The sequence below is a fragment of the Falco naumanni genome, chromosome 9, assembly GCF_017639655.2.
Source record: "Falco naumanni isolate bFalNau1 chromosome 9, bFalNau1.pat, whole genome shotgun sequence".
NCBI lineage: Eukaryota > Metazoa > Chordata > Aves > Falconiformes > Falconidae > Falco > Falco naumanni.
In genome coordinates this window covers 9,460,117-9,472,144 of record NC_054062.1, presented here as the reverse complement: position 1 = coordinate 9,472,144, position 12,028 = coordinate 9,460,117, and the positions used below count along the sequence as shown (strand labels likewise).

At 38.7% G+C, this 12,028-nt stretch overlaps 1 protein-coding gene across 1 annotated transcript in view; it reads right to left on the bottom strand.

The window, feature by feature from the left end:
- MED27 (mediator complex subunit 27) overlaps window positions 1–12,028 on the bottom strand; it is a 94,142-nt gene that overhangs the window by 25,956 nt on the left and 56,158 nt on the right. Inside the window, exon 4 of the mRNA XM_040606808.1 lies at window positions 2,742–2,835. Coding sequence (XP_040462742.1) covers window positions 2,742–2,835 — 94 coding nt within the window. The remainder of the gene's footprint in view (window positions 1–2,741; window positions 2,836–12,028) is intronic.

The window sequence follows — 12,028 nt, the reverse complement described above, 5'->3', positions numbered from 1 at the left end:
GAGGTACAATTGCTGTGTATAAATCTAAAGCATAAACCCCCCTCCTTATTGTCTGGAGGAAGTAGCAACCTCAAAGGACTAGGAGGCAGCAACCTTTCAAGACACAGCATTCATGCTCTCAGGAATAGTTTCCTTTGCTTTTCCCTTAAAGTTCTCAGCTAATGGGAGAGCTGTACCCCAGTTAAGGAGAACCCAGCTCAACACAAAGGTTACTCGCTAGACAATTTTGACCAGCAGGCTCACACAGCTCCTAATTATTCCTCTTGAAACACTGGATGAATCTGAGCCCATGACAGTCCCACCTCTACAGCTAAGGACATATGCTGATTTCCATGTGCACATGAAATTGTAGAGTCTGGGGCTGAAACTTTCTGTATTAGGTCTTTAGCCCTAAAGATGCTGTGTTTGGCAAAGTTTCCAGCTATTCTGAAATTTCAAAAAAAATCTCACAGGCACTCCCCTTTTCCCTTCTTCCCCATCTCCTTCCAATCATTTGCACATTCTTAAAATATATGTAGTGCTTACCAGTGCCTTTGAAGACAAACACATGTTTTTTCTGGTAAATGGAATGATTGAGTTTAAAGTGGTTTTAATATAACAGACAGACCTCTGTGTCAAAAGATCTTCATAAGCAACGGCAAGTATGACACGAACAGTGAAAGGATGAAAATGGTTGAGATAATACCGTTAATTAACTCCGGGCATACAGTATGATTGTGAAATATTTTTAAATAAAGTACGCATTATCTGAACTCCTTTGGTATTGTGGTAAACCATGCTGCCGCCAGGGAGCAACTCCAAATCTAACTTGGGTGAAGTTCAGAGTGAGAAATCACAAGTATTGAAGAAACCTCCCTTCTTCTGGGGGAGGTGCTCTTCACACTGCCCGTCCTGCAGCACCTTCCACTGACTGATTTGTGGCTGAAAACAGCAAAAGCTTTTGTAGCAGTCAGGGCCAGATGGAAAGTGCCATATTGGCAACATCAACTGAGACAGATGGGAAAGAGGGAAAACCTGCCTAGAAGAAAAAATGATAAACCAATCACACAATCACATACAAAAATACTTTAAAAACAATCTTTTTGATCTCTGATCCAAGGAAAATATGCATACCAGTGGTTCAATACAGGGATGCTATCTTGCAGCAACAATAATGTCCTTGATTTAGAGCAACTACAACATGGAATTCACTAGACAACTACTGCTGTAAAAGGGGCTTCTTCTACAGTGACCACCCTTCCACCCCACCTTACTCCTTATCAGTCACATCCAAGGTAATTTACCTAATTTCATAACTGTGCCTGAATCTCAAAAAGCATCATCTATTTTCTGACCTCAAAAAGCCATTAGAAGCTGAAGGTACTTACTACATGCAAAGAGGGGCTCTGAGAGGAGGGAAGGGGTTTCAAAGTAAGGAAATAAAACCAGACATTTTTCTACAGTAAAACAGTTATAAAGTCAGCTTAAGAGGAAATGCAAAAGCTTCCGAGACTTATAACCTCTTAAGACTGCACTGATGAACTCAATTCTTTTCTGGAATATATTGTTCCACTTGGTGAATCCAACAATTGCAGATTACGTTTTAATGCCAGCTGTTTATTTTAACCTCTGACTCAGTTAATCTCTTGCAAATTTGGGGCTGTTCAAAGAAAGTTAATAATGGGATGCTAGAGAGTTGATTAATTAAAACTAAACAGAATCACAGCTATACTTACTAAAATTAACAGAACCTTTGAAAAATAAAGGCAAAAGTCTAACCATAATAGTAGTTTAAAGTCAAAAAACTCTAAAAGCAATATAAAAATCTAAGCACCAATATTAACATTGACTTATATTGACTCAACAATTTTGTTTTGACAAAATATCTGATTTTCAGATTAATTTTACCATTTGCTTGGGAACAAGAAATATACACACATGTACACTACACCCAAGCCTGTTGTAATAGTGAGAAAGGAAAAAATAAGAGGAAGTGCTATGAGAAAACCAAGATGGAAAAGACTGATCTGTCTGGTCTCAGCTCTTGACCTGGGTATACAGTGTATTTCAAGTTTTATTTAAACTTTGGCAAAAGACGCGACTTCTGCCTTTCACCCTCCTAGAGGAAAACTGCCACGCTACACACTCCACTTCCATGTTGCCGTCGTAAAAGTAAAAGCTTTAAAGGCTTCTCTTGCTATAAGCACAACAGCTGCCTGTGAAAATTGATGTGAACAACAGGTTCTTCTGGAATGAAATCTTGCTTGGTCAGGCAGAAATAAGTCAAATGTATTGGACTTGTTTATCTCTAATCCAGCCTTTACTGTTCGTTTACTTTGAAGGCAAATTCTTGACTTCATCACAGAACAGAAATTCACTGACCCAAGAACAATTTGAACAAATTTAAATCATATTGGTTTCCTCCTCCTTTTCTGCCTCCTACCACTCTTTTCCTTTTTAATTATCATGATTAAGACTCACTCATTGCCAAGACTGTGGAAAAACACAGTGAACATTTGAGTTTGTGCTCATATTTCTACAATCACATTTAACAATAAAAAGTAATAGATCTTTCATTTAAAGGTGAAATTTTGTTCATCACTCATCTGCCTAAGAGCAAGAAAGATCCTAAATTGCTGTGACAAATGAAGAACAGCATGTTTCTGGGGAAGAACCCCTTTATCTTTAATAACCTGCATTTTAGAAACAGTAATTCAATCTGTTAAGAAATCGATCTCAACAGATTAAAAGATCCAACTTACCAGAAGCATCGCAGAGGTTCCATTTGGCCGGGATAGCTGGATAGACATTTCAGGGAACATCCTGTCAATTCGATTGATCACATCATCAACGTATCTACCAAACAAACCAAAACAACAGAATGAACACACATGCTCTTTGTCACAGACTCAGATTATGCTCCGTTTTACCAAGGTCCACAGGACTTTCCTGAATTAACTTCTCTTTGGTATCTGCATATTCTTCAAAAACGCATGCAAGCATAACTCAGAAAGTTATGGATAAGAGGAAACAAACCAAAGCCCCATGTAAGTTGATTTGAAAACTACTTTTCCCCTAAAAAGATGCACTCAATTTTTAGTCCAAGTCTGTCAGCCTCAAACTCCTGCCACCCCTCTAGGAGTCGAAGGATACCTTATCAAAATTCCTTGTCCAGTGTAGGAATTCACAGCATGTCACCTTCTCACTCACTCTCTCTCTCTGATAAACTAAACAGATACACATTTTATCAAAGTCTTCAGACTGTTCTTAGGGGGGTTTTGTTCTGAAACCTTCCACTTTATTTCATGCACCGGTGACACTGAAATTGGGCAGTACATTCCAGGAGTTCCTCCAGGGTGGTCAAACACAGAGGTAAAATAACATCCTTTCTGCTGGGTATGATCCCTCTACTTATGCGAGCCACGGCAAGCTGGCATATGGTTGTCTGGGTTCCTGGTATCATGTTAAGAGCTGATGTCCATTAACAGTGAAAACTTCCTTTCGGGGACCTTGTTTCCCAGGACACACCGCCCCATCCCATGGGCACATGTCACATCCTTCAGCCGTTCCTCTGGACACATTGAAATGCACAGTGTAGCAGTTTATGTGACAGTCTGTATCATCTGTGCATTAATTCCTCCTCCCATACTACTTTCCAGTTCTCCCGAAGCATGCAGAAGGGAGGAGCACTACTGCCTTGTTATCAGCCGCATCTACAAACTCTGCCACTTGATCAGATCCATGAACGAGTTTATCGATTAAACTCTTCCCATGCTAACCTATGGGCTCTGAAGAAACGGTTTTGGAAAAACTGGTTGCCCCACTCAGAATAACAGTAGAACTGAAAACATCTAGTTATTTCCCTGTAACCTGTTTAAATAAAGGCAAAAAAAGTTAAATTCTTGCTCTTCAAAGTTATTCTGTTCTACTGTTAGTTGTTATCCCTCCCCTCCGAAAAACGGAGGGTGCTACGCTCCAATTGCTATTTTGCAAAGGATTAAAAATCATCAGAAAAAAAAAATAATATCAAGGAAGCTAAACTTACATGGCTGGTAAAGTCAACCCACTTTTGAAAGCAACAAAAGAATGAAATTAGTTATGACAATTTTGCATAAAAATCTTAATCCGCACTTCTTGTGCAGAAAAAAGTTTTCCCATTCACTTGAATGACTCATTAACAGCTTGCTTGCTGATAAGCAAAGTCAAAACATCCATAAGCCAAGAACTTCCTTAGCACAGTGGAAGAGCAGACGCGTAAGACAGAGCTTCAGGATGAGTAAGCTACACATTGACAGTACGCACCTAACTAATTTTAAACATTACTGAATCCTATACTTTTTTTATATAGCATGGGACTTTATACTATTCCGTAAATGCAATTACTCCAGGCTCTGCAAATAATTTCAGCTATTGCTTGTGCGTGAACAGAGACAACTGATTGTGAAACAGGCAAGGAAAGATTCCGTGTTTCTTGATTATTTTGTGGTTAGGGATGTGTCTTATAGCCTTGCATGCTATGACATAGATTATTGCATAACATCTCTAGTTTTCCAAGTTTGGGGCAATAAGAAATCAAAAACAAAGAAAAGATGAAGCTGCATAAGACAAGACACTGAAACAGTCTATAGGCATTAAGGAAGGAAAAATCAAGTTATTTTAAATCATATAACCAACAGTTGGACTTGGGCGTTTAATCTGCTTAGGTCCTTTTGAAAAAATCCCTGTGGACATGCAGATTTACCCTTTGAAAATGTGATCCAGGCTGGCTGAAGTTAATCAATTTTTCAACTCTTTCTTAGATATGATTATTTTTTAAATGTAAAACTTGTCCTGATCACATGCCTTAAAACTTGACCCAAACCCAACTGTCACCCTGTACTACCAGAGCAATGTAAAACAGAACAGGGAATTCACAGGAAGCTCATCACAAGCCAGTCCTTTAAGTGAAATCATCCATACAGTAAAATATAAATCTTCTGGTTTGTATTAACCAACTTCTAGAAAGAACTTAAAGATTAGTTACTACAATACTTCGGAACTTAGAAGCCTGTTAATTTTGTACCACTCTTCATAGGTCAGCTGACAAAAAAAGAAAATTTAAACCACGTGTTTAAGGAAATATTGCATTTTCCTTTGGCGAGGTTCAGCAATTCTACCAGGACCACCCAAAACCGGTAGCCTTTTTCTTCTCTTTGCAGTCAAAAGGATGTCAGAGAATATCCAAAACTGATAGATAAAAGAGCATCAATGTACATATCACTGTTTTGCCCCTTTGCCTTTTTTCAAGTGGACGTCAGGGCTTCACAAGGACTTATCAGAACAGAAGGATTCTTCAAAGATGCATATATAATTACTAAATTAGCCTGACTACATGGCAGCCTCAAATATGAAATGACAAACAACCTAATCCAAGGCAAAATTCTTCTATAGATATGCCCTTCAGAGAGGACATCTGGTAAAACATCTTGCAAAGGGATGGATATGATAAATCAGATGCAGCAAAGTAATGTAAAAGTGTAACTGGTGATGACTTCAAAGAAAACTGAAGAACATATGATAAAGACAAGATAAAGTGCACTCTTGAGGCTGTCTGGAAGGAGGGTCAGAGAAAAAGCTGCTGTCTGGAACTTATTTTGCAGAACTGAAATACATTCATTTAGTGCCAAAATAAGCAGAGTCACAATCTACACATCTCTGTCCAATCAGTTTTAGCTCAAAAATATGATAGTTCCTATTTATGCTACAGAACCTCTTACACTGTCTTGGAGAAGCGTGGCACTTAAGGAAAGTCTAATTTTACTTTGCCAATAAGCACTTCTAACTTTTAATGTACTTACCACGTCTCAGTTTTCTCCTACTTACAAAAGATGCTGGTTGGAACAAGCATTTACAAACCCAGAAGAAATAACTCAAAGCGGGGAACAGTAAATGGAAATAGATTTGCTCAACATTTGGCATATCTTAATGTTAAGAAAAAAAATTCACGGAATTCTCAGAATTGAATACAAGCTGAAATTATGTGGCGGTAGCTTCTCTTCTTGTCCTAGAACAGGCATTGTTCCACCTACGAAGGGCTGAATACAATGTCTAGACAAACTCCCTCCCCACTGCTTCTTTATCATGCGAAGGATGCTCAAAAAGTCCACTAAAGGTCACACCCAGTAACCCCACATTCAATTACAGCACGGTACCTAAACTCTTTATAGACAGAATTTGTCTTACTTATTCTTCTAGGCCTCAAAAGGCGATACATTAACACCTTATAATTGCAACATCCTAAGTTAGACCCATTCTATTCAAAAAAGCTTCAAGAAATTTCATAGACACCTGCGTCCTAATCCAGATCTGTACGCAGCCCAGTCAGAAAAGAGTGACAAACTGGACCAACAGGACTTCCGACCATTAAATCACATCAAGTACTAAAGCAACTTTGCTAATGTAATTTTACTGCTCGGAGGGAGGATATTTAAAGAAGCTTCAATAGCAGGCTTGTACCAACTTTCCTCTCCCATTTTTTCTCTTCTTTCTCTCCTTCATGACACAGATTCATGATTTTTAAGGAGGATTTCAAATTGTATTTTTGACAGAAAAATCTTTACTTTAAAAAATAATAATAGTATCATTCAGGGCTATGCATCTCAATGTGCAACTGAACCAGCCAGTAAGATCAGATCTGATATCAGATTCTCTCCAAAGCTGTCAACCCTATAAATCGTTATTTTCATTTTAACGTAGTAGAATACTTTTTTCTACAAACATGCTATATTAATACTGCAAAAGTCAAACCACAACAATCTACTTCATGCATATTAGCAAAAAACAAAGTTAATGCAAAATGTTACACTCCAAATGAGGTCTTGTTATGAACACACACACAAAAAAAAATCAACGTTAGAATAAAGCAACAGAGATTCTTTGAAAAATCTCTCTGCCATCGTGCCAGTAAGTGTGTACATAAATCCTTTAGTCCCTGTTAGAGGAACAATGCCTGGAACTGACAGACACCATTTTTGAAGCCAGTTCAAAAATACTGTTTATAAGGGACTAAATGGTTATGCAAAATGCTAAATGAGAAGTTTCAGACTAAAACATCAGGTTGACAAGGTAGAAATAATTCAGGAACCATCTTGGTAGATAAATGGTCTCGTAACATCTCTTTGATTCATGTAAAGGCCCCCCAAAAGACAGTAATACAGAAAAGTAATTCATTATAAATGCCTTTCAGTTCCACACTGGACAGATGGCTTAGCTCTCTAATGTGACCTCTCTTTTTTTTTTTTCTTTTTTTTTTTTTTTTCTATTTTTACTGGATTAGATCCAGCAATCCAATGTTAGTGTGATGTTTAACAGCTTAGACAAGATTTAAATAGCATTTATCCCACACAGTGTTTAACTTGCATGCTGTTCATTTTTCCACTCAATACAACAATTTAAAGACATTTACCACAATTTAGAAATATAGATATTAATAATAATTTTTGAGGAGGTCTTTCAGAAGAAAGAAGATATTTGCTAAAATGATCTTGGGGAGACAGGAGAGAGGGGGGAAAATACACATTTGTAATATAAAAGAGCATACTCCTCCTTATTTACTCAGTGGAAAACACCAGATAGAAGATGAAGAGAAACTCTACGATTCTGTTGGAATGTGAATTCATGATATTCTGGACAACACAGGGGAAACTCTCCACAGATTCTCTCACTTACTAGCACAGTATTTACATGCTCCCAGATTTATTTTTTTTTTTCCAGTTACTATTTTCAACACAGCTAATAATTTCTTTTCACATGTCTGGTATTTCAGAAACATGGGCTGGCCCTGCAGACTCTTACTAGCATATGCAGTGTTTGCTAATGAAGGCATCAGTGCAAAGAGCTTGCCTGCACTCTACCAAGACCTAGGCAACAGCTATTTTTCGCAGAACCAGGCTCAATATATTATTTACAGCTTTTAGCAGTGGCAGAATTTTAAATATTACAGATTTTCTAAAGAGCCTAAATAATTTTCAGGCAACCTGATTAGATAAGTATTTTTTGAAAACATACAAGGTATTCACAGTTCTAGGATGATTTATTAATCAATGAATTAAAGTTTTAATCTGCTTCAGCTACCTGCTGAGCAAATCTCTGCAGGTAGCAAATTCAAGTTGATAGAAGGCTTTTCAGAAGCATCAGTTAACAATAGTTATTGAAACGGTGACCTCTGCCAGCTTTTGTGCAATGACACTTCCTGCCTGGATAAGCAAGGAAGACTGTGAAAAGAAATTCAACAACTCTCACGCTGAGAAAGTGTCTTAAAGCCTCAAGACTAAATTAGACAGCTGGCACAAACCATGACATCTACACATCAATCCTGCAAGTCTCTGCCTCTTTCCTCACATTCCACAGGTTTTACTGGGATTTTTTAATCATTAATTTAGGCTCTTACTCTTTTCTTCTGTAGATCTTCTATAAAAATGCTCCAGTTTCCTGGGTCCAGTACTGAAATCTCTTGCTTGTTTTGACCAACTTTGCCAACTACAAGCTTCCTTGCCAGGCTGTCTTCTCTTACGGTTAACACTGTCTTCTTGTCCTTTCTGAACAAACTGTTTCAGAAGCTTCCTGTTTCTTCTCACGCAATTTCAAAGTTTCTGTTGGTAGAAGACTCCAGGCAGACTCCTCCTGGCTCACCTTTCCTTCTGTTCCCTTCTCATCTGCACACTAACTCTGTCTCTTCTACTCCTTAAATGCCTCTGTTCCCGCTGTAAAATCTTTTTTCACAACATGTTAAGAAGAAAAAATGTTACCTCTTTCAAATAACTGACTCCTAATGACCATGAGATAAGCTGAGGGCAGAAGGGACAAACTTGAGTCTTCTCTTGAGTTATACACAGTTCTTCAATCTTGGGGCTACAACATATGAGCAGTACAAGGGAGTTTCGGCCGTGGAGTGTCTCTGTAACAGGAACCCACAGGTGTGGAAAGATGCAAGCCAGAATGTGTGGATTGTATTGCCAAGATACCTTGAACAAAGGTCCTAACGAACAAATTTGCTAAGATTCATGACCAACTTCACTCCATCCTGCAGAGAAGTGAGACAACATGAACCTGAAAGCGCTGAAAGATTAAACTCCAAACCTGAAAGGAGACAGATTTCCACTTATTCTTGCAAGTCAGCTTGTGTTCAACTTTGCTATGGATGTTATTTTGGTCATAGAGGAAATACATTTCATTATTGAGTGGATGCAAAAGATTAAGTTATATGCCTAAATAGTCTAGAAGTGTTTACATATAAACACAGGGTGGTCTGCTTCAAAAGCATATGCACATATAGCTGTATCAAACACTTAACCATCTGCACTTCTCACTCACAAAAGGCCAAACCTGGTACAGCGCTTAAGGATGCATGTGAAGTCATTTGGACAGTTCTCTAGGAGCCAAGACAGAGTGTTTAAGGTTGAATTTACAAAGACGTTTAGAAACCTGAGGCTGTGATTCAACAATGTTCAGTCTTCAGCACCAATAGTGACATAAGGCACTGACACATCCCTCCCGCACGCTGCAGCATACAGCCCCCTCAACTGTGCTGTGCTGAAGAGCTGGATCACACAACTGATCTGGCTTAAAACAAAAAAAAAAAAAAAAAAAAAAAAAAAAGAAGAAAAATGTATTAGTTTAAATCTAAACCAGTTTCATGATTCAGCTCCCTGAGTGGCTGCACACACTGTGTTCCAGCACAACTCCTGCTGGGACCATGCATCATGGGCCAGGAATACTGAACACTGGAGTCATCCTATTACAACAATAAAGTATTGTTTTATGATAAAAAGTGCTATTCTATTGTTTATACAACAAAAACAATTCTGAGTTCTTCAGTGCTATTGTGAATCTACTGACAAGTGATGTGGTGTAAATCTGCAAGGAATGTCCTCAAAGGTACGAGCTGACAGTGATGGCACAAATGCATGCAGGTTCTCATGCTGAATGCTTATGAAAATGCAAACCTGCCCCTGACTCAGTCTCTGGACATCTGCATGTCTACATTAAATATGAACACCTCTTTAATGCATTCTGAAAACACATGCTGTCACTGCATAGATTGGTTTTTAAGACAGAGCAAAAAGACATCTGTTCACAGTATCAAATTCCAGTGCACCACCTTAAACAGCGTAACTTCAATAAAGAAAAGTTCAAATTTCAAATAGAGACCTTGCAATCAAATTCCCATAGATATTTTATCAGACTGTTGAAATAACTTTCTTTGTACTTATGTGGAACATTCTTCAAAATGCTTTTAATTCATAGCAGTAATCAAGAGAGGAACATGGATATTAGATTGTGTGAAAGCTGGTTAACAAAACAAGCATGCATCTACTTTACAGTCATCACCAGGATCTTGTCTGAGCCTGTTACTAGTCTGTGCTTTATGGAAAACATTAACTCCTTTATTCATACCTCGACAGGAAAAACAGAATTTCAGAAGCAAGACCTCAACAGCACACATGTATCGTTCGTATTTCCACATTTTCATGAAACTGGATGTTGCTCTAAAGCCCAACAACAAACGCTAGCAACAGTAACTTTCAGGGGCCTGGATGAGAATAAGAATATTTCATCAGTGTTCATCTACAAAGATGGTTCTTGAACTACTCCTAAATTGTCAAGCAATTTGTGCCCCACCTGTTAGCCTAATTTGCACACGCACACACATTTCCATACAGTAAATCTGTGCCAAAAGTCCTCAGGAGAAACTCAAGCCAAGAGACCCAGCTAGCCTTTAGAAAATAAAATAAAACAAAATGTTTGCACAAGCTACACGCAGTTCTCCCCCATGGGGTTTCAGGGATGAATAATCCCCACCTTCTCCATTACCTGTGGTTCAGCAGAGATCATACGAGGTTGCTTGGGTCTGCACCAGGAGGTGAAACCACGGCTCCTGCACTCGCTAGTCAATCACAGCAAGGGAGAGAGGATTAAACGCTGACATGCTGATGTTCAGTAAATACCAGACAGCGCTTTGACAAAGGCCTCAAAATAACACACCAAATTCAGCCCTGCTTCCAGAAAAGATGCGATGGGCTGGTTTTCAGCCTGCCTGCCCAGCCAGATTCCCAACAAAGTAAATGGGGCTCCCTGCAGGTGGGAAAGGTCCCACTGTGCGGGCAGACTGCCCGACAGGATCCCGACACGGCACATTACTCCACGCCGTCATTCCTGAATTCAGTCTTATAAAGCCAGATTTCAGTACTTGATGTTATTTTCAGCTCTGCTACTGAAGAATTACTTGAATAGCAAAGTCTTCTCACTTACTTTCTTTGTGTTTTATTTCTCCCTCAACAGAGAAGAAATTGCAGTACTTACCTCCTTTTATGAAAAGCAACAGATGATGCATGATACCTATCATGTATTCTGTTCCTATCAAAAGCTGTGAGATTTTACCTTTGGGTGGAGAAACTGATGAACAGGAAACATAGCATGTTGTGCACAGTTAGACCTTTTTAGACCTATGCTTGACCATAGTACAAACACTGCTGAAAGGAAGAGATCCTTCTGAACATTTATGTTAGGCACATCAAGTCCCAGAACTTACTGAAGGCAACATGATTTCCAGAAGATGGGAGGAAGGACAGGAGGATTAAGGATATAACCCTCTGGAGAATGGCTAAGATACCAGAACAGGAGAGCAGAGCTGACCATTTCATAAGACAGGTTTTGTTTGTATCAGTTAAGTTACCAAAGCCCTGGCATTTTCTGCCTTTAAAAAAAGCATCCCTTACTTAACTCACACTCTGATGGTTTGCAGGCAGTATCATGTGGTTTTAAAACATTATTTAAATTTGCAATGGATCAGCACTCTGAAAACCTGTCTTGCTGGAATTTCTCATCCTTACCATATGTTTCTTTTAACTTCACCTAAAACCACAATAACTTATCATCCCTGCCACATCTGCATCCACATAGCATCAGCACGCGTATCAGAGGTTCAGCCTTCGTTATTTAATGCATGTAGGGTGTGTGATGTTGTACAGTTATTAACACTATCATATCTAATGTTTCATGTCCTGTTAGA